The sequence below is a fragment of the Neophocaena asiaeorientalis genome, unplaced genomic scaffold, assembly GCF_003031525.2.
Source record: "Neophocaena asiaeorientalis asiaeorientalis breed wild unplaced genomic scaffold, Neophocaena_asiaeorientalis_V1.1 scaffold78, whole genome shotgun sequence".
Taxonomy (NCBI): Eukaryota; Metazoa; Chordata; class Mammalia; order Artiodactyla; family Phocoenidae; genus Neophocaena; species Neophocaena asiaeorientalis.
This window is the reverse complement of record NW_020175018.1, coordinates 12,013,722-12,036,774: the sequence shown is the minus strand read 5'-3', so window position 1 is coordinate 12,036,774 and position 23,053 is coordinate 12,013,722. Positions and strand designations below refer to the sequence as shown.

Genomic DNA, 23,053 nt, shown 5'->3' with positions numbered 1-23,053 from the left:
CCACCCCCATCTTTCCTATTCCATTAACTGGTTTCATCAGTCTGGAAATTATCTCATCTCTTCATTGTCTGCCTCCTTAAAGAGACATACACTCCAAAAGGCCAGGGGCTGCGTCTGTCTTGTTCACTGCTGCGTCCCCAGCTCCTGGCACCGTAAACATGTGTGAAATAACTGAGTGGATGTCTCCCACAGAAGAGGGGGCCTTTGCTCTGCCCCACGGCACTTGCTGAGACTTGTGGCCCCGAGTCTCATGGCTCAGCACTGCGTGAGCCCTGGTCTCGCCACGAGTGCAGTGAAATCAGCTCCTCCGGCCTCTGCTGAGAGCCCTCGCTGTCCAGAGCTCAAGCTCAAGCTGCTCTCTGGGAGCCAGGCCGGATTCAGGCTCCATCCTGGTGGCACCGGAGGTCCACGTGCCTGCGTCTGCGTCTTTGCTCCATCGCTTCAGCTGTAGGCCCTTGGGTGAGCTACTTCATCTCTCTAAACCTTATTTTCCTCAGCTCTAAAAGGAGGAAAGCGGTGCTTCTTACCACCTGGAGTTGTTGTGAATATAAAGAAGATAATTCACATGGACCTTCCGCACAGCGCCTGCGCCCAGTAAACGCTCAACAGTGTCGTCGCCATCACTAGTTCCCATGAAGTTTTCTCCCACGTGTTCTTCCAGGACCTGAGCGCAGCCATCCTCCCATATCTGCTCAAGCAAAGCAAATCCAGAGACGCACCCCCCTTCAGGCGCTGGCTCATCGCTTTGGATGCCAGCTATGGATAACTTGTGAACAGCAGCTCCCTACGGGTTCACTGAGAAAGATGAAACGAGGGATTTAAAGAGAAATGATTAATATCCGTATCCCCAGAGATGCACATAACATGGGCCTATCCTCAAGGAACTCATAGCGCAGGAGAGGAGAGCAGATCTGCAAGCAAACACATCCACTGGGAGGGGGCGACGTCAGCGCCGAGTGGCGGCCCCGTGGACTCAGGTGGCCCCCTGCAAACACGCAGCCCCAACACTACGGAAAACCTCACGTCAAGTCAGATTTTATCACCAAATGAACTTGTGCCAAACTTCTAAAAAAAGGCTTGCTGGGGTGTTTTGTTTGTTTGTTTGTTTTTTACTTTTTCAGCAATTTGGGGTTCTGAATTTGTGGAGGAGGGCGTGTGCTCTCACAGTCAGGGCCGAGTCATCCATCAGGTGCAGCCAGGCACAGGGTCGGGGGCTCACGATACTATCAGGAGCCCCCAAAATGTTCTAGCTTCTTTTAAAATGAGAGTAAAAAGTGAAATTTTAGGTCAGAAAATGCTTTAATATATAATGTTAGCATATTTGTCCTTACACCAATGCAGTCATGGAAGATGGTTTTTAATATTTTTAGTGGGGGAAGGAGCTCACCAAGTGCCCAGGGTGGGAGGGAGTTGCGGGCCCTGCTTGAAGCGCTGCCCGCACAGAACCCGGGAGGACTGGCTGAGATAAGGCCAGGGGACGGACGGGCACAATGCCCGATACGGAGTAAACAATAAACGATGACGACAGTAACGACCATGATATATTTTCACAGTCTCTTTTTTCTCACCTATAAAACGGAGTAACTGCTGCCCTCCCCACCCCCAGGCCTGCCGTGAGACTCAAGGGAGACAGCAAACGCCAAAACACTTTGGGGACCAGCCCTGCCTGCAGAGGAGAGGGGCTAAGACCGGGGACACCGACATCATCCACTTGGACCAGGAACATGAGCGGACGCCCCTCTGCTGCCTCACCCACACCCGGCGGGACGGCCCCGAAAGGCCCATCACAGGTACTGCCTTCCTTCCTGTGCCTGCCTGGCAGACGGAGCAGTGGAGAAGGGGGCAGGGCAAGGCTGGGGCAGGGGCACCCGGGAGCCAGATCAGTGGAGGAGGGAGTTACTCAGGATTCCCAGAGCCAGCTTGGGGCAGGCCTGGGGCAGCTCGTCAGGGGTTTAGACACAGCCTCACCATGTCAGGGCGGCTGTCTTTCTCTCCTCGGTCTCCTCCCCGCTCTCCTCCTAGGTAGACTCCCGAATGGTGCCCCTTGCTGCCCTCACCCCTGAGACCCTGAGTCAGAAACCCTGGATGAGCTTTCGAAGGCTAGTATTCCCCTGCAGTCATTCAACAGTCATTCACTAGCGTGTGCTTCTACGCACTAGGCCTCAAGCAAGATGCTCAGGCCAGAGCCCACAGTGAGGCAGCCCCAGGCCCAGCCCTCGGAGCTCTATGATGACACCAGCCCATCTCCCTGCCAGCGCCAGCACCTCTGCTTCGTGATCCCACCCTGGCCTCATGCCTGGGGAGCTCACTCCATCGATCTCTTGCCAGAAGCCCTCATTTATCCGCTCAGCCGCCTCGCTGGGCCCCAGGACAGATAAGCGAGGTCGGCAACAGCTTGGCTACCCCTCGGGACGAGAATTTCAGCAGGTATCTATCTGTAAGCAAATTGCGGTCCTTTCCCACTGACCGTAAAACTGCCTCCAGTCCCTCATCTCCTGTTTAGGACAAAGGTCCCGTCTGATACAGACAACAGTGTTCCAGAAGCAACCGTGTTTTAAAATTTTATGCTGGATGGGGATGATTTTAAACAGCTTTGGAAATTTCCTGTGAAGTGTTTGTTACGAACCTACGAAGAAAACCAGGAAACGAAAATTAAATCTCTCCCGTCTCTGTTCTTCAGTCTCCCCTCTTGGGGACAAGCCCCCACGTGAGCCGCAGGGTGAGAGAGAGGCGACAAACCAAATGAACATCCCTTAAGATACTGTTACGAAGACAAAATGAAAACCACTCAACTGAAGTCGCAGCAAATTGGCTTCGGGCAAATTGGCCTGGAGCCCATAGGTGGTGCTCAGATGGGGTTTAATAAGTATCTGTTGCCTGAGCAGCGAATGTGTTTGGCAGGTGACGTCCAGGCTTGAGAAGAGGCACTGCCCGGACTCTGTCCCCTGGCAGGCGGGCTGGGAAGTCGGGAATGAGATGGACAAGCTGACAACAGGCTCTCCAAACCGCTTCGTGACTGAGCATGTGCTGAGATTTGGATAGACCTGCCCGGCAAGCACGTCACAGACGCAGCGTCCTCGTAGGGCTTTCCGTGTGCTGGGACATCCTCTGTGACACTGGGTAGTATAGGACGACTATTAGCACTGCCTTAGATACTTCCCCTAAAAGAAGTCTCCTAACTTCTCACCGGGAAACAGGCTCCCCTGCCAGACATGAGGCAGCAAGTCACAGGACCCGACCACAAGGCCTCCAGGAGAGGAGGGGACCAGCTGGCTCCCTCTCAGCTCAGAGGCAGCTGCTTCATTAAATCTGGAGGGATGGACGCTTCTGGCAGTTCCACAGCCTTCCTGATGCTCGGACACTCCCGTAGGCCTTCCCAAGACCAGCCGACCAGGAGAGGAGGGGCCTTGCCTTTTTGTCCCTCACCCGTGGCTCAGCCTCACTGCAGCCTTGATCACTAAAAACTGCCACACTTCCTCGAATCTGAGAAGTCGTCAACCATTAAATGGGTCATGTTCTAGTAAAAGAGACAAAGTACTGCCAATTAAACCCTGACACGCTACTAACTTTAAGATGCCTCTGGATTTCAGAGATCCTAAAACAAGAAAAAAGTGTTAAAAAGTTAGAATCGAAGAAATGTCATTTGTTTTCAGGACAGCACAGCACAGCGTTCCTGCTATCTTTGATGTGAGTCTTCGTCACAGTCCCATTACTGCCTAGCAGTGTGGCCTGGTGCAAGGAAGCTCACGTTGCCAAGCCTCACTCTTCTTGTTAGTAGAACAAAATAGTAATACTTCCCTCATAGGGTTTTGGGAGGAGAAGAAAAAAAAGATACCTATAAAATATTGAGCTTGACACCCAGACCATCGCAGGTAGCTACATAAAGTGCTCTAACAAGGCTTGTGAGGCCACACATTTCTTTCATCTTCTAGTGCCCTGGTGGGTACATTGAGCTGAACCAAACTGTGAATTATTGGGGCTGATACTTCCCAACAGACTATGACCAAGAACAGGGAGGGCAGACAACTGAATTAAGGACCACCAACCAGCGGGCTAGGTTTATGGTAGGGCATCAGTAAAAAAGCAGGAGGTTTGGGTGAGAAGGCGAATTCAGTTGGGATGTGCGGAGGTCCAGTTCCTGAAAAGGAGGAGTAGGTTGTATTGAACTAACCCACTGGTCAGTAACAATGACAAAAGCTGGATAATATACAAAAGACAACTGCTTGAAACACCTGAAAGCAATCCAAAGCAACAGAAGCTGGAGGAGACATGGTCCTTGAAAGACAGGAAGCACACTAGGGTATTTCCCTACTCACGGTGATACACAGAATGACAAAACAGAACGCAGCAGCATTACTGGCTGGGAAGAAGAGAAAGAGATTGGACCTTGAGGATGGAAATTGAAGGGGAAAATGCTAGAAAGGAGAAAGCCACAGAATGAGGAGCTCCAAAACTACTACACAATTTCCCCTTGATTCCTTAGTTAACCCCTAAATTCCCAAATTTAGTGAAGAATATCAACCCAAATTTCCAAAGCTGTTTAAAATCATCCCCATCCAGCATAAAATTTTAAAACACGGTTGCTTCTGGAACACTGTTGTCTGTATCAGACGGGACCTTTGTCCTAAACAGGAGATGAGGGACTGGAGGCAGTTGTACGGTCAGTGGGAAAGGACCCCAATTTGCTTACAGATAGATACCTGCTGAAATTCTCATCCCGAGGGGTACCCAAGCTGTTGCCGACCTCGCTTATCTGTCCTGGGGCCCAGCGAGGCGGCTGAGCGGACAAATGAGGGCTTTTGGCATCAGATCAATAGCTGATCTAAGAAGCTCAGTGAATCCCATACAGAATAAATATGAAGAAAATCAAACCTCGTCACATCATCGTCAAATTACTGAAAATCAAAGATAGACAGAAATCTTAAAAGAAGTCAGAGGGGAAGAGACCCACGACGTACACAGGAACAGCTACAAGGAAGAGAGCTGACTGCTCATTAGAAATAGTGTAAGCCAGGAGACGATGGAAAGGCGTTTCAAAAGTGCCGAAAGGAAAAAATCAGCTTGGGAAATGTGAAGCCTGAAATGCTGGTAAGACTCTGAGGTCGCGAGATACAGCAAAAACCCCCTCCCAAGCACCCCTGTCTACGAAACACACATTATTCGTGCACTTCCCCCCGCCTCAGCCCCCACCCCTCATACACAGTTATCTCCGTAGAACATCCCAACATTCCCAACAGGAAAAAGAAAAACAAAAGAACTGTAACTGTCAGGAAGGTGATAAATAGGAAAACACATGAAATTTATACAAACTGTGGGACATAATGAAGATTCTTTGTATTCTGCCACCATGTAAACATCACACATCTTTTTCATTCCGGTAAAAACTATAAAAAGAAAAAGAAAGATTCCCTTTTCCTCAAATGCTTTAGTCACATGACACCGGTCCAACAGGCAGGTGGAAACGCAAGGATGGTGCTCACTGAGGTCAGGAGGATTCCAAGATCTGAGAGCCATCAAGGTGAAGGCTTGACGAGGATGTTCTGGGTACGAGTGGGGAGGAGCCTGGAGGCAGGGAGAAGCAGCAGCAACTTCCTGAGTAATGGCGAGTGCCAGGCATTGAGCTAAGCGCGTTAGGTATGTTATCTTAATCCTCACTCTAACCCCTAGGAGTCAGTATTATCATTGCCTTTTTTAACAGGAGGAAACAAAGTTTGAGAGAGAATTGGAAAGTTGCCCAGGTTAGCGACAGAGCTGGGATTTGAGCACAGGTTCGTCAGCCTCTGAGCCACAGCTCTTTACCCTCCCCTGCCAGGCATCCGTTTATTCAGTCTGCTGTGCTGGGCTGGACAAAAGGAGAGCTCCACACGGCCCACGCCACACATGCTCCCATGCTCAGGGCACTCCCGGGCAACTGAAACGACCAGAGCCAACGTTACTGAGCACTTACCATGTGTGGTACACTTAACGTGTCACATCTTATTTAATTTTCACAACAGCCCTGTGGGGGAAATCCTTACATCATCTTCATTTTCCACAGGAGGAAAGTGAGGCTCAGGGCTACTGGCGGTAGAACCAGAATTTGACTGCCCAGCTCAGGCTCCCCAGGGGTGTGCTTGATTGCCCAAGGCCACCAACAAGGCAGGGGGTGAGGAAAGATGGGCAGGGCACGGCCACCCTGCTGCTCCTTTCCCACTTGGTGGGATCCCAGGAACTTGGAATTGTGAAAGCAAATCTGTTTAGCAACCAAGGGACTTGGGCTGCACCTATTCCCAGAGCAGGGGGGATGTCCTGGGGATGCTTCCTGCCCCAGGGGGTCCCATCGCTTCCAACCACCTCTCTCACCAAGACAGCTGCAACCAACTCCCAGCAGCTCTGATGCCTCGGCCGCCGCACCTGTCAATCCAGTCAACCCCAGCGCGGCCCTCTTAAAGACAAAAGCAAGCCGGAAGGAACCCTGTCCTGCTCAGAACCTTGCAGTGCTTCCTGACTGCCCTCGGGATGAAGTCTCCCCTCTGACAAGGCCTCATCCTCTGCCACGCTCCCCTTCTCTCCTCCACACCGCACTCCCCTCAGCTCCTGGAAGAACTCACAGTTGCCCTTGCCTCAGGGTCCGCTCCTGTTACGACTGCAGCGTAACAAATTACCACCAAAACTTTGCGGCCTAAAATAACCATTTCCTTATCCTCATGGGTTCTGTGGGTCAGGAATTCAGACACGGAACACTAGGATGGCTTATCTCTGCTGCCTGACGGCTGGGGCCTCAGCAGGAAGACGCTATAGCTGGGGATGACTCAATGGCGAGGGGCCTCTTTCCTCCCATGTCTGGGGGCTGATGCCAGCTGCCAGCTGGGACCCATGGTACATGCAGTCTTCACACGTCAGCTTCCGGGTAGCTGGTCTTCTTGGGGTCCAGCTTGGCTCATGGCGCCAACACAGAGTGTGCCAGTGAACCAGGCAGAGGCTGCACTGGCTTCTCTCACCCAGTCCTGGCAGTTGGGTAGTGTCACTCCCACTGCATTCTACTGGTTACAGGCAAGTCAGAAACCACCCAGACTCAAGGGGACGGGGCAGAGATCCTACCTCTCACTGGGAGGAGTGTCAAGGTCTCACTGTGGCGGGGAGATATTGTTGGGGCCACTTCATGCGCTATTCTCTCCGCCCAGGCCACCCTCCCTCTAACCTCACCACCTGCTAACTCTGACCCATCCTCCAGGTTTCAGCTGAAGCACCACTTTGTCAGGGGCCTGCCCTGACTGCTTCATCAGACATCCTGCTTAGATACTCCCTGTGCCCGGCACTTCTCAGGTGCCCAAGTCTGTCTGTCTGTCTGTCTCCCCTCCGGCCTGTGATCTCTGTGAGGACAGGGACTTTGCCTTCCTGGTGCTGGCTCAGAGCAGGTTCCCAAAAAATACATCCTGGAAAAGAGAGTCAGAGAGAGATAGAGAAAGAAGGAGGGAGGGAGGGAAAGAAGGGAATATGCCTGCAGCCAGGCTGTCTAGGGCGCAGCTCAGAAGAAGTTGGGCCCCTCTCATATGCTCCGGCTGATTTTGAGCCCCCAGCCTGCCACGGCCCAACCAAGACCCTCCAGGCCCTCTGGAAAATCCACAGGGCAGGCAACACCTTCACCCCCGGAGTCGACGTGGGGAAGGTTTCTGTGCCATTCTGCTGTCTGGCTAATGTGGTGGCCTATAAGATGCTGGGGTCTTCTGGCAAAGAACACCTTTGCCAGAGGACAAGGCCTGAGCAGGATGGGAGAAGCTGAGGCAAGAAGGAAAGGTGCTCTCCTTCTGCAAAGACAGGGGTGGCTATCCTGGGGAGGGGAGGAGCACGGTGGACCCAGGAACATGATACACTGTGCCCAGCAGCGCAGAGAACCCCACTGAAGTTTCTCTCCCAATTTGTACCCAAACATCATCATCACCACCACCATCGTCACTAAAAATGTTTTAAAAGGGAAAGGAGAGTTACCACCAACACCGCACAAGGCTGTTGTCCAGGCAGAGGACAAACCTGCCCTGGCTGCTCCTTCCCAGGACTCGCCTCTGCCCACTGAGCAGGCCCGTCCCCCCGGCCTGTGCCAATGAGCCTGTAGGGCCGCTCGCTGCGTGGGGTCCAGTGCTGTCTCCTCTCTTGCTCTGACTCCACAAACATTCATGAGCTCCGTCTGGGGGGCAGGCTCCGTGCTGAGGGTGCCGATGGACTCCCATCATGTGTTCCTCAAAGAGCCGGACGGGAGGTCCCAGCGGAAGTTCTGGGAGCGCGAGCCCTGACCTGCTGGACGCCAGAGTCCTGAGTTCGGTCCACTAAGGCCTCCTCGCCCTATGCCAAGGCCTTTCCTGCATGACCTCATAGAATCCTCACCGCAGCCCTTGGAGGTAGATTACTTGTTTCAGCTCATCTACTGATGCATGAGAGGGATGCCCGGAGAGATGCAGTGACTCAGTCAAGGCCCCTCAGGTGGGAAGTGATGGAGCATTTCCCCAGCGCTGCCCCCACCCCAGCCGGTGGCAATTCCACTGTCTCAAGCCACTGCTTCTCCCTAACTTCACAGCCCAGATCCCACTGGCTACTGTGCAGACAGCCTGGGGCTCCCTTCCCCAGGGTTTAGAGGTAAGAGTGAAGCCTCCAAGAAGGGCGGCTGATGGGGAGAAGCCGTCTGTGCGGGGCTGCCCTGCCTGCCCAACTGGGGCTCGGCGGGGCAGGCCTGGAAGAGGCAGCGATCCAGGGGAGGACCCGGCTCCCTGCAGCCCACATGCCAACCCGCTGCCTGCACAGCTGGGGCGGATCTAAACCCATTACCTGAGTCAGAGGGGAAGCTCTCTGCCTCGGCAGAGCGCACCCGGGGCTGCCCGGGCTTTGGGGAGCCGTTGGGCCAGGGAGCAGAGCTGGCCTGGCTGCTCGTGCCAAGGAAGGAGGGGGCCCCGACGAAGCCGCCAAAGCAGGCTGGGGCGGGAGGGGCCAGGCCAGCTGGGGCTGGAGCTAGTGTGACATCACCGGGCGGCCCGCCTCTGTCTGGGGCTGAGGGGAGGCCCTGAGCCTTTCTGGGGCCTGGGGGATCCTCTTGCACTGGTGGGTGGAGAGAAGTGCCTGCAGCCAACCAGGGTCAGGCTGTGCTCACAGTTTCCTCCGGCAGCATGTAAAGGCTCCACAAAGGAGTTGGGAGTTCAAATGAGGCTGCCGCAGACGGCCTGAGGATGGACCCGGCGCCCTAAGCAGTGCCGCCTGAGCTCCGGACCTGCAGAGCATGGCACTGGGGCAGCTGCCGGCCCCCGCGAGAGAAGGCAGGTCGTGAGCCACCCGGCGGGACCCCGGGCCAGCCCCCGCCCCATCCCTGGCCGGAGCCCCCGCTGTGGAGGCAGAGTGGAGCAAGCAGAGGCCAGTGAGGCAGGGCTGCTCTGCGGCCGGTCCAGCCTGCGACTCAGGGAGGCCATGGCCAGGCTGCCCCGCTGACGGCCGAGGTTAAGCATGTGAGAGCTGCCCCGGGAGCCAGGCAGGAGGGAAGAGGTAAGAGCCCGACTGTGGCACCGAGGGATGGGGGTGAGAGGCAGCAGCTGGCTCCGGGTCTCTGGGCTCAAGAACACTGACCCCTCCAGCCGGGGAACGCGATGCTCGCAGCTGGGCCCTCCTGCTTTCGCTTGGAGCCAAACAAGGCATCTGCTGGGACGGGACCTGTGGACACCTGGGTAGAGGGTGGAGTTCTGGGGGCGTGAGGTCATGGCTGGGGTTTCGAGGGCTCCATCAGTAAGCCCCACTCTCCTTCAGACAAAGAGCCTTTGGGGTGAAGGCAGGCGGCTCCTGGGCAGGGCTCCGCAGCCGGGGTGTGTGCGCGAGCATAAGCTTGTGTGGACGGGTGCCCTTGAGGGGCCAGCGGGCCGATGGAGTCACGGACGCAGGGCTAGCCCGAGGACTCCGGAAGTTGTCTTTCAGTTTTGGGTTCCTATGCACCCTGGCTGGAGACTCTGCTGAGGCAAAAGCAAAAGCAAACACTGTCCTGCGAGAGCCGGGAGCCCTCGTTCAGAAAGTTCCCTGGCACTGAGCAGCCTGTACTCATGCCCTCAGCCGGGGAGAAGAGGAGCAGAGGGGTCCAGAGCCAGGAGGGACACATCAGCCAGAGGTTCCTGCCGCTGTGACTCGGGGCACAGCGCTGCCCTGGTTTCCCGGCGGGTCCGAGGACGTCTGGTCCCTCCTCGCACAGGACGGGACGGGATGGGACGGGACGGAGCCCCAGGTCTCCAGCAGGCTGTACGTGGCCTGGCCAGGACACAGGGAAGGATGAGGCTTCCCCGGCACCCGGCAGGGGGACGGTACAGGCTCTGCATTCTGAGTCCCTTGAAAGCACTCGTTAGATAACATTTCCAAACAGAAATTCTTCACTGATCCCTCCCTTCTCCTCCTGTGATATGTGTGTCACGGGTCAGCTATTGCCTCTGCTGTGGGATTACGAGAGCTCCCAGAGGGCAGTTCGGTTACTTAGAAAAGGATCCCCTTTCACCGGGGCTCTGAGGAAAGTTGAGAATGCCACTTCCGAAGCCGGCCAAACGCTCCCCACATGTATTTTTCCAAATTGAGACAGAGTGAGTAGTACGTACAAGCTAGGCTCAAATCCTAGCTCTTCTACTTATGAGCTAAGCGACGCCTGCAGATCGTTTAGCCTCTCTAAGCCTGTTTCCTTACCTGTAAAATGGGATAACAGTAATGCCCATCTCTTGGTAACAACTACCACTTACATTGCACTTACCAAGAGGTAGAGTCCTCACAACCACCCTATAACACAGGTACTGTTAGTCATCACCATTTCACAGGTGAGGAAACTGAGGCACAGAGGTTAAGTGTTGTGCCCAAGGCCACATGGGTGGTAAATGCCAGCACCAGCACTTGAACCCAGCACTCTGAACCACGCTCCGTTGCTTTCTAGGAGGAGCGCGTGGGATCATGACCGGGAAGGCCTTAGCACGGTACCTGGTGTGTGGCAAAGCCTCAGAAAACATTAGTCACTGAGTATTATGAGCCATAACAATCAGAATTGCAGAGAGAGAAGAGCAGAGACCCAGATTCCCTATCCTGGATACATTCTGCTGGGGTTGTCAGGAAATCCCACCAGGCTGAGCCAGTGCTATGACCACTACTGCCACCCACGCTGGGGATCCTCCCAGGAGCCCGAGGAGGGGGGCTTTATGTCTGGGGCAACTGCAGCACATCCAGATCCTAGAAGTCCACACGAAGGAGGAGTGCAGGTGCACCGACAAAAGGACCTCGGGTGCATCTGATACCAGCCTTACAGTAAAAACATCCTACCCCTCACACAGCACTACTCCCCTGCCTGCTGGTCCGCTCACCAGAACCAGCAGGGAGGAAAGCAAGCTACCACCGTGCTGCAGGAGGTCCACAAAGCGGGAGGACCAATGCCAGGCCTGTCCTGGGGTTGCAGAGGGTGAGGCAGGGACCCCTCCCCCAAACCCCACCCCCATCACCCAAGTCTGGCCACAAGATAAATGGCCAAGTCTGGTGGATTTCATACCAGCCAACACTGATGCATCTTAGCCCCAGACAGTAGCTTCTCTCCTGTGGCCCCAGAGGTCCCTGAACTCTTGGAAGCATTTGGAAAGGCTGACATTAAATATATGCTTCTCTAGCACAAGGCCTCTGGGGCTGCGGAAGCTGCAGGTTTCCTGGCTCCACCCGGGAACCACGGTGGCTCACTATGCTCTCCGGGCAGCCCGGGCCAAGTAGAGACTCTGACTGACCTCACAGGCCTGCCTAACACAAATTAGTTTAATTATTATTCAGTAAAGGCAGACAAAAATGTGTGAAGCACATGGCCCAGGAAGGGACTGCACGGTACTCCTGCACTTTCATGGGCAGAGCAGCTAAGCCATTTCTCCATCACACAGTGATTTATTAAGTACCACTGTGCTAAGTAAGCCACATGGAGTATCTCACTTCATCCTCGCTACAACCTTAGGAGGCAGGTTCCAGTTTTAGCATCACATTTTACAGATGAGAAAACAAAGGCTCAGAGAAGTTAAGCAACCTGCCCAAGGTCACACCGTTGGTGATTCTGTGGGATGTGAACGCTAGTCAGTATGGCTCCAAAGTCCACGCCTTTCCCTGCCTCACTCCAATGCCCTGTTCAAGGTGTCTCGCAGTCAAGTCTGTTTCGGTTGGTGTCCTAGAGACGCCGCACCATCCCATCTGAAAGCCACGTGCTTACCCGCTTATGCCAGAGAAGCCTACCTCTGAGACAGTACAGGCCTCACCGCCACCCCTCTTACAACCAAGCCTCAGCACAGCTACACAGCACGCCTGCGGTAGCACAGTCAATGAGAGGTGGAACTGGATTCCAAGCCAGGCTGTCTTAGCTCAGAACTCTGCGCAGCTGGTGCTCTGTACGGCTGCCGCCCCCGGCAGCTCCATGGAGCTCTGCACCAGCTCAGTGGGGCAGAGCCTCGGGCCAGCAGTCATCTATGTGCCTGAGATACCACTGGTGTGTCTCCCACGTTCCTAACTTGGAGACTCCAAGGGCTGCAGAACCTGAGCTCAGGTCTTCAAGGCCTACACCGGCCACACTTGAGCAATTCCGGAGAAGAGATCCGGGAGCCGCAACTGGCAGCTACAGCAGAACAAACAGAACAGGCAGCAGCCCCGCCCAAGGCAAGTACATTCAGCTTCTGGCCTCTCTCTGAGTCACAGCCCACTTTGTCCAAACTGGTCTCAATTGACAGCAGTCAGATGGGGGAGGCGTTCTGCTTCACGACGCCCACAGCCCAGTGGGAAGAGGGAGAAGGTGAATCTAATAATCACACAAACGCACAACAGTGGGAGACCTGTAAGGAGGAGGCGTGTGGCGCTAAGAGGGAACTGTGAGATGCGTGGCGCTGTCCCCATTTTACAGAAGAGGGAACTGAGGGCCAGCGGGTGCAGCACCTCTGCCAAGGTCTCTCCACTAGCGGGCCAAAAAGCAAGGATCCAAGTCCAGATCTGGGCCCATTCCACCCCAGCCCACTGCCATCCCGGACAAACACACTGCAGGAATCTCAAGAATGAATCAATCCATTGAATAGCATTTCTTTTCTGCGAATTTATGTGAAACACCCCAAATAGAAGGGTTATTCAGCCACTAGCAGCTAGGAGTTTGTGGTGATAGATGGGTCACATCAGAACCACATTCTGAGGGTAGTTTCTATGACAAAACCACATTCCGACACAACGACCATAAGCCGTATGACTGACTTAATAACAGCCCTGGGAGGGGAGTTAAAATGTTACAGTGTCCCGTTCCACGTACACATCAGTTTTAAGACACATTCTGATCACAGACATGTTAACGTGCTGGGTGGGGGGAGCCAGGCCTCTCACAATCAAGCTATTGTGTTAGGTGGATTCTCTGGTGAAACCAGCCTGTCTTAGGGCCAGCAGCCCCAGAGCCTCTGCCTCCCGCTGCTGCCTAGTCCTCCAGAAAGGCATGCCCAAGACCACCTCAGAAAAGCCCAGAATGAACTCTGTTCTTATCTCTGAGAGATGCCTGAGGACCCACCCAGCTCCAGGAATGACCAAAGTCCTGCCCAAGATGGACCCACCCCAGCCCCCATGAGGGAAAGGTGGGATCTCTCAGTCACTGCTGGACCTCCAATACCCACTAAGGACAGGGAGAGAAAGGATCTGAATGAATGAACGAAGGAGGGAAGGAAGGAGGGAGGGAGGGAGCCTCAGACCCAGACACTGTGGCCCCCGGAGGGCAGGCACCTACCTTGCTCCTGCTCTATCTCCAGCCCCCAGCAGAGTGGCTGGCACAGAGGAAATGCTCAGGAAATATGTTCAATGAATGAAGTCCCTGAATTCCTATTTAGTAACCCAGGTGCCATCCTAGCTCTTGGGTATTCAGAGGGGGAACCGCCCTGACCACGCTTTTAAGAAGCTTGCAGTCTGGGGTATCTTTGGGGCTGTGATGGAAGCAGCCCCAGCTGCTTCTGGGAGCTGGAGGAGGGAGAAGGGAGGGGGCCCTCCCTGTGAACAGCCAGCTTCACTGAGAAGGTCAACTTAGCAAGGAAGGCAGGCGTGCATCAGGCAGGACACAGGGAAGGTGACGAGGCAAAAAGAACAGCACGTGCAGATGCAGGGAGGCATGACAACACAGGCTCCGTCTTTCAGCAGGACACCGACAAGACCAGGGGTGTGTCTTAGAGAGATAGGCCTGGAGCTGCAAGCAGTGCAGACTGCAGGGGAGAGAGCAGCTGAGGGCAGGGAGGCCAGGAAGGACTGTGTGGGTAAGAAGGCTGGCTATGGAATCCACAAACCTGGTTCCAAGCCTAGCTCCACCACTTGGTAGCTCTGAGGCCTGGGCAAGACTTCATCCTTACCTCTGTTTCTTCATCTGTGAAATGGGGATAATCATAGCCCCTGCCTTACAGAATTGCTGGGATCAGTGAGGTAGGCACAAAATGGTTGTCCCAGTGCTCAGGGGATAGGCCCTGCCAACAGGCTGAGGTGGCCATGGTGCCAACCACTCAGCCTGGCTCAGAAGAGCAGCTCCAGGCAAGGTCCGGATTTCCCAGGAAGCTGCCCTGGGACAGTGCTGTCTACCCAGTCCCTAGCTGTTCTCTCCCGTCTGAGGCTCCCCCAGTTCCAGGGCTCCAGAGCACAGGAGGCACTGCCGGAAATGCAGCAGCCAACGCAGGAGCCGGGCTCAGAAATGGCTTCTGCAGACTCTCCTGCCTCTGCTCTGTTGGCTGAGGCTCCTGGCACAGAGGGCTCAGTGCACAAGCTTTGGGACCACCTCAAAATGCTTCCCAAATAATGTACCATGGAAAAGGAACAGCAGCACCCTCGTCCCCCTGGCAAAGGCAACCAGCTCCCGCCGCCTAACCACATCCCCTCTTGCCCCATGAGCTCACAGTATGACCACAAACCCGCCTCCTCCATGAACTCAGCCCTGCCCTGGAGCCAGCAACACACCAGTGGCAGGAGCATCAGGCAGATTCGACCCTCCACTGCCACTCTTCCAGGCAAATCCGTCTGATCCTACCTACCCGCTGCTCTGGTTCACGCCTGTGTTCCCAGAACCCACAGCAGGGCTGGACCCAGGATGCAGCAATACACAATGGCGGGCTGGCTGGGAAGGCTAAGTGGATGGAAGGCTGGCTGGCTGGACAAACGGCTCATTCGAAGGTCTTATTAGAGTTGAACTGGCAGGGTCTGGGAATCAGCTCCAGACTCCCTGGGTACCCACACTGACTTTCGGTGGGGATGATTCACAGAATCCTAGGCTGGGAAGGGATGGCAGTTGGAGATGTGGCTGTCCCCTCCCTGGCCTCCAGGCTGGCGGTGAATCACCAGGACAAGTGATGCACAGTTCCTTCTCCAGGGTTTCTAAGGTGAGGACACTGCTGCTCATCCTAGATGTCCATTTTGGGGTCTCACCACTTGGATAATCAAGAACTGTTTCTAGCATCCAACAAGACTCACCCTTGTGCTGACCTGAAAGCTATTTCTACTTTGTCAGTCAAGAGTGACTAAGAAGTAATCTGCATCTTGGCCATTAAGCAAACCGACAGGCACCTTTTACTCATACTGGTTGGAGAGATTCTCTTGATGGAGGTGAGGACATGGACCTTGCAGTCGACAGCTGAATCCCAGTCCCGATATTTACTCCAAGGGACCTTAGGCAAGTGACCTAACCTTTCTGGACCTGGGTTTCCTCTACTGCAAATACAGATAATAATACCTTTCTCCTAGGTAAGGAGACCAAATAGTTTGTTACTCAATCAGGACACTTTTGAGAATAAAACAGGGTGCTGTCAATAATTAATAAGATAATAGGTCTTAACTGGGGCCAACCAGCATGCATGGTCCCCTATTCATAGGGTTGTAAGCGCCAATGAGATAGAGCGTGGCTGAGCACACAGTAAGTTCACAACAAACAAATGGTAGCTGTTATTATCTATCCTATTGGTCATGTGGTCAGCTGGGCCCTCTAGGGCCATTTCTTCTGGAATTTTCCTTTATCTGGATCCCTCCCTCATCCTGGATTACCAATTGGCTTGGTACCACCTAACTGCACATCATACATCTCAACCAGCTTTGGCAGGAAAAACTGTTTGTCAACTTCAAAGTTTTGATTTTTTCTTTCTGTCCTGATGTTGGTTTAACATCACGATTCATGCTCGGTTCCATCAAACTCACTCAAGTGCAGCTCAAGTTCCTAGCTTCCTGTCAGGGGCCCGTCGGGCACACTGGGGTCAGGTGGCAGTTCCAGATTCCCTTGCTGCCTTGAAAGGGGCCCAGGCCTCCTGCAGTGCCTCTGGCCTGGACTCATACCTGGCTTTCATCTGTGATCACAGAATGATGGGGCAGGGCTGGCTGGGGAGGGAGGGATGGGCTCTGTGAGCCCCCAGACAGGACTACAACGTGGACTAATGATGAAACACCATCCTGGGAGCTGGATTTAATTCAGGGCCAGCAGTCCCGGGGGTTGCAAGAGCTCTCCTGTTCTCCCCCTGCTTTGGAGCGGGGGCAGTTGTCAGAGAACAATCTCCTTTGAGTTTTCCTGTCACTTCCATACATGCAGCATGGTATATATCCTGGGGGTTCTGTTACCAACTGCTACTTAGTTAAGCTGGTAACTTTGGGCAAAATGACTCATGGACTTTGAATCTCAATAGTTTGCTCACTTGCAATGGGGACAACTGTCAGCTCTGCCGTTAGCCTTAAAAGCATCTTTGTGGGAATCAGAATATTGCTGTGATTTAAATATACAAAACTACAAAGACTGTGAACGTGACTTGTGCTCCCTAGGGTTGCATAGCGCACAACCTGGGCCACCACGCAGGGCAACCCTGACATAACGGCTTCCCTCCCAGGGCTGTTGGGAGGATGAAGTGAGATAATGTTTATAAAGTGCTTGAATCATGGTGATAATTGGTTGTAGTTACTATTTTTTTCAGTATTTGAAATTTTCTTATTCCTACCCTTTGGGGTGAGAACTCACAAGATGACCCCGGGAAAGCAGCTTCTGCCACAGGGCAGGACACACAGCTCTGTCTTATGAAAACGATTCTTCCCACAAAGTGGCCCCTCACCTGGGCTGCGGGGCTGCAGTGCTGAGAGGGACATGGACAGGCAGTGTGGGGTCCCACCACAGCAGGCCAAACAGGGACACCTAGAGCTGCCCACTGGAGACTGGGTGGGACCCAGACCCTGGGGAAGTGGCCTCCCAGTGTGCAGAGCCCATTATATGGCTCAGTCGCACCAGCCCCAGTTGTGGGGAGGGAAACCCGTGCATAATGGAAACTCCTCACAATACAATGTGGAAAAGCAATTTCAAGAATCATTTTCATTTTCACTTTGAAGCCAAGGAAAACAGTTGGATTTGCTTTTCTTTGTTGGTCATAGGAAGAAACTGAGGAGCACCTCTTTGATTGGAGTTGAGTTCTTCTCCAGGCCTAAGATGGCTGGAATGCTGGGGAGTTGTTTCTCTTGGGATGCAATTAGTTGAGGAAATATCAAGAGAGCAAAAGTAAACAAACTCATTACTGTCCATTAAGAACTGCCAAACTTGCAAAAAACTGAGGAGGGGGTTGGAACCTTTAAGGAAAATAAATTACGCCAAGGCCAAAGGCAGCACAAAGAGCACAGCCCTTGGTGTCAGGCTGACCCCAGCTCTAGGCTGAGTCGGCTCTGGCTCTTGTCTGCCATGTGCTCCTGGGCAAGTCACTTAGCCTGTCTGGGTTTTGGTGCCCCCATTTATAAACTGGGGGGAATACCAACCTTGCTGGATTCCCTGGGACAGTGTATGTCAGGCACCTAGCACAGTGCCCTGTTCCTTCCCTTCCTTCTTGTAACCCGATTGGCTCCAAGTCACTCCCGCCAAGCCCAGACCCCACAGAAATGTGACAGTAAGACCCAAAATCATGCGGCCTCATGACTGGTCCCACCAGCAGCAATGCAACCTTGAGCACATTACCTGACACCCTCTTGAGCTTCAGTTTCCTCACCCTCAACATGGGTATAATGCTACTAACCGGCCCTGAAGGTCGTGGTGGTGACGTAGATAACGCGTATGTATAGGGCCTCGTGAACCCAAAAAGCTGTACGAGTGTCAACCGGCAAGTTTCGTTCTCTTTTTAATTGAACAGCTACAAGAAATGCTCTTTAAAGATTGCACAGTTTCTGATTGCGTTTGCACGTCTGGTGCCTCCCCGCTCTGTGCCCAGCGCTGTGTGAGATGCTAGGGACCCCATGACAGCCAGGACTAGTCCAACCAGCGGGCTCCTTCAGGGTAGGAGGTGAGGCTAGACAGAACTCCTGGGCAGGCCCAGCTCTGTGACATGGAACAAGGCCCTCGGCTGTCAAATGGGAGAGTTAGTCCTGGTATCTCCTCGGGGCGGGTGGTAGGATCAAGGAGATGGTACACGTGCTGGACACACTGCCGGAATGTGGTCAGCACTCCTCACCGCCAGTCGGCTTTGCTGGTGCTCTCATGCTGCTATCATGCCATCCCCACCTCTGGCTTTGGAAGCACTTCCACAGTCCTTAGCTACTGTGCAAGGTGGGTTGGATCACCCCACTTCACAGAAGAGGCTCAACCTTCAGGATCTCAAGCCCAAGGGCACAGAACTTTGCCTGGGAAGCTGTGAGAGCCCACACTTGGGAAGGGACAGAACTCAGTGGTAAACAGTGCCACCATGCCAGGTCTCGAGGCCTGAAGCCAAGTTGCCTTCCTGGTCCTGTGGCAGTAACTTGGCCAAGGTGGAGCCCTCGCCGGCATCCGCAATCAGCATCACAGCAGCATGGAGAGGCAGGTGAGCGGCCTGTGGGAAGGCAGCGCCAGCAGGCCCGCCCAGGCCAGGAGGGGGACTCCTCCCCATTGGTGTGGGTTGGGTGTGGCCGCCGGCTCAGGAGCAGCTAAAAGTGCGCTGGAAACCAGGCAAACGGTCACAAACTCAGCAAGGTTTACACTAACGTCACCGCAGCCCTAACCTCATAGTCTGACCCGCACCAGAGGCTCCAAACACCTTTCTCTGCCTGGCCTGAAAGGCCTGAGCTGGCCTTCGGAACCAAGCTGGGGCTTCCTCATTCAAGTGGAAAGCAGCTCAGCGTGGCCCTGGAGAGCACGGGGTCTGTTCTGTAACTTCCTGCTGTCCAGGCTGCCCACCAGAGAAGCCCCCAGAGGGGTCTGGGGAAGACAAAACCTTCAGGTTCTGTGGCATGGTTGTTATTTTAGGGTAAATTAATGTGAAAACAGAAAGTCATGATGCTAATACCTTATTACTAGAAACCAGATTAAGAACATTTCTGTGTAGTCATTAAGAGTTTGAAGGTTTGAGTACATCAGGCCAGGGCTGAGTCCTGGTTCTGCCACCTTCTAGCTGTGTGATTTTAGGCAAGTCACTTAGCCTCGCTGAGTCTCAGTTTCCTCATCCGCAAAATGGAGGGAACTCCCTGGCGGTCCCGTGGTTAAGACTCTGTGCTTCCACTGCACAGGGTGTGGGTTCGATCCCTGGTCGGGGAACTAACATCCCGCATGCTGCGCATGGTGGCCAAACAAACAAATAACAACAACAAAAAACTAAAACGGAAATAACAACAGTATCTACCAAGAAGCCATTGTGAGAATTCAATAAAGTAGAAAAAACCCTTGCAAAATGTTGAGTGCAGGGTCAGGTACACAGTGGGCACTCACTAAGTGGATGTTAGGGATGGTAGTAATAAATGTAATACAGGCCCACGCCCTTAGGCAGTCACTTGCCTGGGGCTCCCCGGCCCCGCCTGCTACACCCCTTCTCGTAGCACTCCCCACTTCAGGGCAACTGTTGGTGGCTGTGTCTTTTCATTCAGTCCATAAATATTCACTGAGCTCCTACATATTCCAGGCCCTGTGCTAGGCACTATGGGTGAGGAGTGACCAAAACAGACAAGCCCCCTGCCCTCACGGAGCTTCCTCTCTCGGGGGTTGGAAGGGAGACACTACATGCCTGATGGTGACAAGGACTCTGGAGGGGGAAGGTGGCGAGGTCACAATTTTAAGTAAGCAGGAAGGCCTCACTGGGAAGGTGATATTTCAGCAAAGACCTGAAAGCGGGGGGGCGGGGGGGGGTGCAACACGGAAGGGGCCGAGAGTGTTCTAGGCCAGGTCAAGTGCAAAGGCCCCACGCCATCGGTACGCTTGAGGAACGCCCAGGAAGCCAGCATGGCTGGAGCAAGTGCGAGATGAGGTCAGGGAGGGAGTGGGGCCAGAGCGGGGGGCCTTAGAGACCCATAGCTTCTTCTCCAAGACGAGGAGCCACCAGAGGATTTTGAGTAGAAGAGTGACCTGATTTGACTTTTTTACAAGGTTCACTCTGGCTGCTGGGCTGAGGAGATGCTGTAATGGGCAAGTGCAGGAGCAGGGAGAGCAGTCAGGTCCAGGCGAGAGGTGAAGGTGGGCTGTACCAGGGGAGGTGGGGAGAAGCAGTAGGATCCTGGGAACAGTCCCAGGATATTGCTATTATAATTTGGTGGTGAATTAGACGTGGGGTATGACGGGAAGAAAGGAGTCAAGGATGACTTCAAGTTTGTTGGCCTGAGCAATCAGAAGAACAGAGTTGCCACTTGCTAACGCAGGAAAAACTGGGATGAACAGGCTGGGATGGAGATGTGGGGAACCCCAGGAGTTCATTTCCGGATGAGTTACGGTTGAGATGCGTGGCAGCAGTGGCAGCAGTAGTAGTTGAGCAGAAATGTCGAAGAGGCAGTTGGATATATGAGTCTGGACTCAGGGTGAGGCCCAGGCTAGAATGGATGAGATCACCAAGGTACAGAAGATGTCTGAGGACTGAGCTCTGCCCAACCCCTCCCCGCCCAGGACAGGGTTGGGGATGAACCAGCAAAGGAGACTGAGGAGTAGCCAGTGAGACAGGAAGAAAGGGTGGTGTTTGGGGAAGGAAGTCCAAGGAGGGAGTGATCTGCCGTGTCCCCCGGGTGCTGAGAGGCAAAGTATCAGTGAGGACCAGGAACTGGCCATCTGGTCTGGCAAGTGAGGCCCCTGGCGATCCTGTCTAGGACACTTGGAACGGAGGGGACGGGGCCAGGCCTGATGGGAACGGGCTCAAGAGAGAACAGGAGGAGACAGACTTTCTGGAAACAGTGGGCGTGGGCAACTCTTCAGAGGGTTTTGCTAAAAAGGGGAGCACAGCAATGGAACAGTAGCTGGAGAAGGGATGTGAGGTCAAGAGAGGATTTTCTTTAAGTTGAAAGAAATAACAGCATGACTGTAGAAAAAATGTGATCATGTCGGAGAGCTGGGGGAGAGCTGCTGGAGCCACGTCCTTGAGTAGGCGAGAGGAGCGATCTATGCACGCCTGTCCCCTCCCTCTTGGCCTGGCTCACTCCTACTCAACACTCCAGGGTCAGCATAAAGGTCACTTTCTCAGAGAAGCTTTCCTGGCCCCTCTGGTTAGGTCAGGTCCCTGTTCTACCCTTCCACTGCATACGCTACTTCTGCCTCACGGCACTTAGGGGCTGTGTAACAATGGGTAAGCCCCGTGAGGGCAGGGGCTGGCCCTGTCCCGTTTGCAGCTGCCTCTCCAGCAGCCAGCACACCGTCTGGCATACCACAGATGCTCAATGGATATCTGGGGAAGGAACAAGTGGTCAGAATAGAACTGAAACAAATCTGGAGACACATGTCTGTTTTCTGCTCCCACCTGGCTTAATCGTGTTGCAGTGATGGAGACCGTGCAGTTACTGGCTGCTGGAAATATCTGGATTTAGAAGAGTTGTTTGCTCCTGTTTGGGCTCTGTAGCTTGGCTAACACACAGGCCAAAGCCACATGACTAGACACGTCCTTCCATTGACACTGTTCATTACAAACTGAACACATCCACACTATGTCTAGCAAATCATTCATTTAACAAATATTGCAGAAAGCTTGCTTAGTGCAGCATCCTGGGGATACAGGATGGAAACAGACACAGCACCGGCCTTTATGGAGCGTAGATCCATGAAGAGATCACACAGAATTCAGATTCATCTCAACGGTGATGGGTGTTACAAAGGGCACGTCCAGGGGGAGGCTAAATGGTCTAAGGAGTGTGAGGCAGAGGAGGAGGGAGATGGGACAACCCTTCCTCTGCCTCCCCTCCCAGCTTCAAGCTGCCCTCGTGTGGTTCTCAGGCTCCAGGAGCGGCGGGGCCTCGGCCTGCTGCCTTCAGATGCCCAGTCCCCTCCTGTTTCCTTCCTACCTCTGCCGGGCCTGCCTGTCTCCTTCTGTGGCTCCCGGAAGGGCTGCTTCCTGAAGCTGTGTTTTTGGAAACATCTGCCCGATGAGAAGGCTGAGCTCACTTATGGCACAGGCTGCTGGCAGTGACAGGACCCTTACTGAGTCTCCCCTTCTGTTTACTTTCAGGGTTTCATAGTCTCTGCTCTCAAAGAAGAACCCCCACTTTGCAAGGACCATGAGGCCGCTGTGCGTGACGTGCTGGTGGCTGGGACTGCTGGCCGCCCTGGGAGCGGCTGTGGGCCAGAAGGAGGGCTTTGAGGGCACAGAGGAGGGCTCGCCCAGCGAGTTTATCTACCTGAACAGGTACAAGCGGGCCGGCGAGTCCTCGGACAAGTGCACCTACACCTTCATCGTTCCCCAGCAGCGGGTTACGGGCGCCATCTGCGTCAACTCCAAGGAGCCCGAGGTGCTCCTGGAGAACCGGGTGCACAAGCAGGAGCTGGAGCTGCTCAACAACGAGCTGCTCAAGCAGAAGCGGCAGATCGAGACGCTGCAGCAGCTCGTGGAGGTGGACGGCGGCATCGTGAGCGAGGTGAAGCTGCTGCGCAAGGAAAGCCGCAACATGAACTCGCGGGTCACGCAGCTCTACATGCAGCTCCTGCACGAGATCATCCGCAAGCGGGACAATGCACTCGAGCTCTCCCAGCTGGAGAACAGGATCCTCAACCAGACGGCTGACATGCTGCAGCTGGCCAGCAAGTACAAGGACCTGGAGCACAAGTACCAGCACCTGGCCACACTGGCCCACAACCAGTCAGAGATCATCGCGCAGCTGGAGGAGCACTGCCAGCGGGTGC

The 23,053-nt window shown here is 54.1% G+C and overlaps 2 protein-coding genes across 17 annotated transcripts in view; one reads left to right on the top strand and one right to left on the bottom strand.

Annotated features, from left to right (window-relative positions):
• Positions 1–23,053, bottom strand: part of RALGPS1 (Ral GEF with PH domain and SH3 binding motif 1) — a 273,494-nt gene that overhangs the window by 87,285 nt on the left and 163,156 nt on the right. The gene's annotated exons all lie outside the window — the stretch shown is intronic.
• The window catches only part of ANGPTL2 (angiopoietin like 2), a 34,183-nt gene continuing 20,215 nt past the window's right edge, over positions 9,086–23,053 (top strand). Inside the window, exons 1-2 of the mRNA XM_024762180.1 lie at positions 9,086–9,504; positions 22,383–23,049. Of these exons, the coding sequence (XP_024617948.1) occupies positions 22,432–23,049 (618 nt within the window). The 5' untranslated portion in view covers positions 9,086–9,504; positions 22,383–22,431. The remainder of the gene's footprint in view (positions 9,505–22,382; positions 23,050–23,053) is intronic.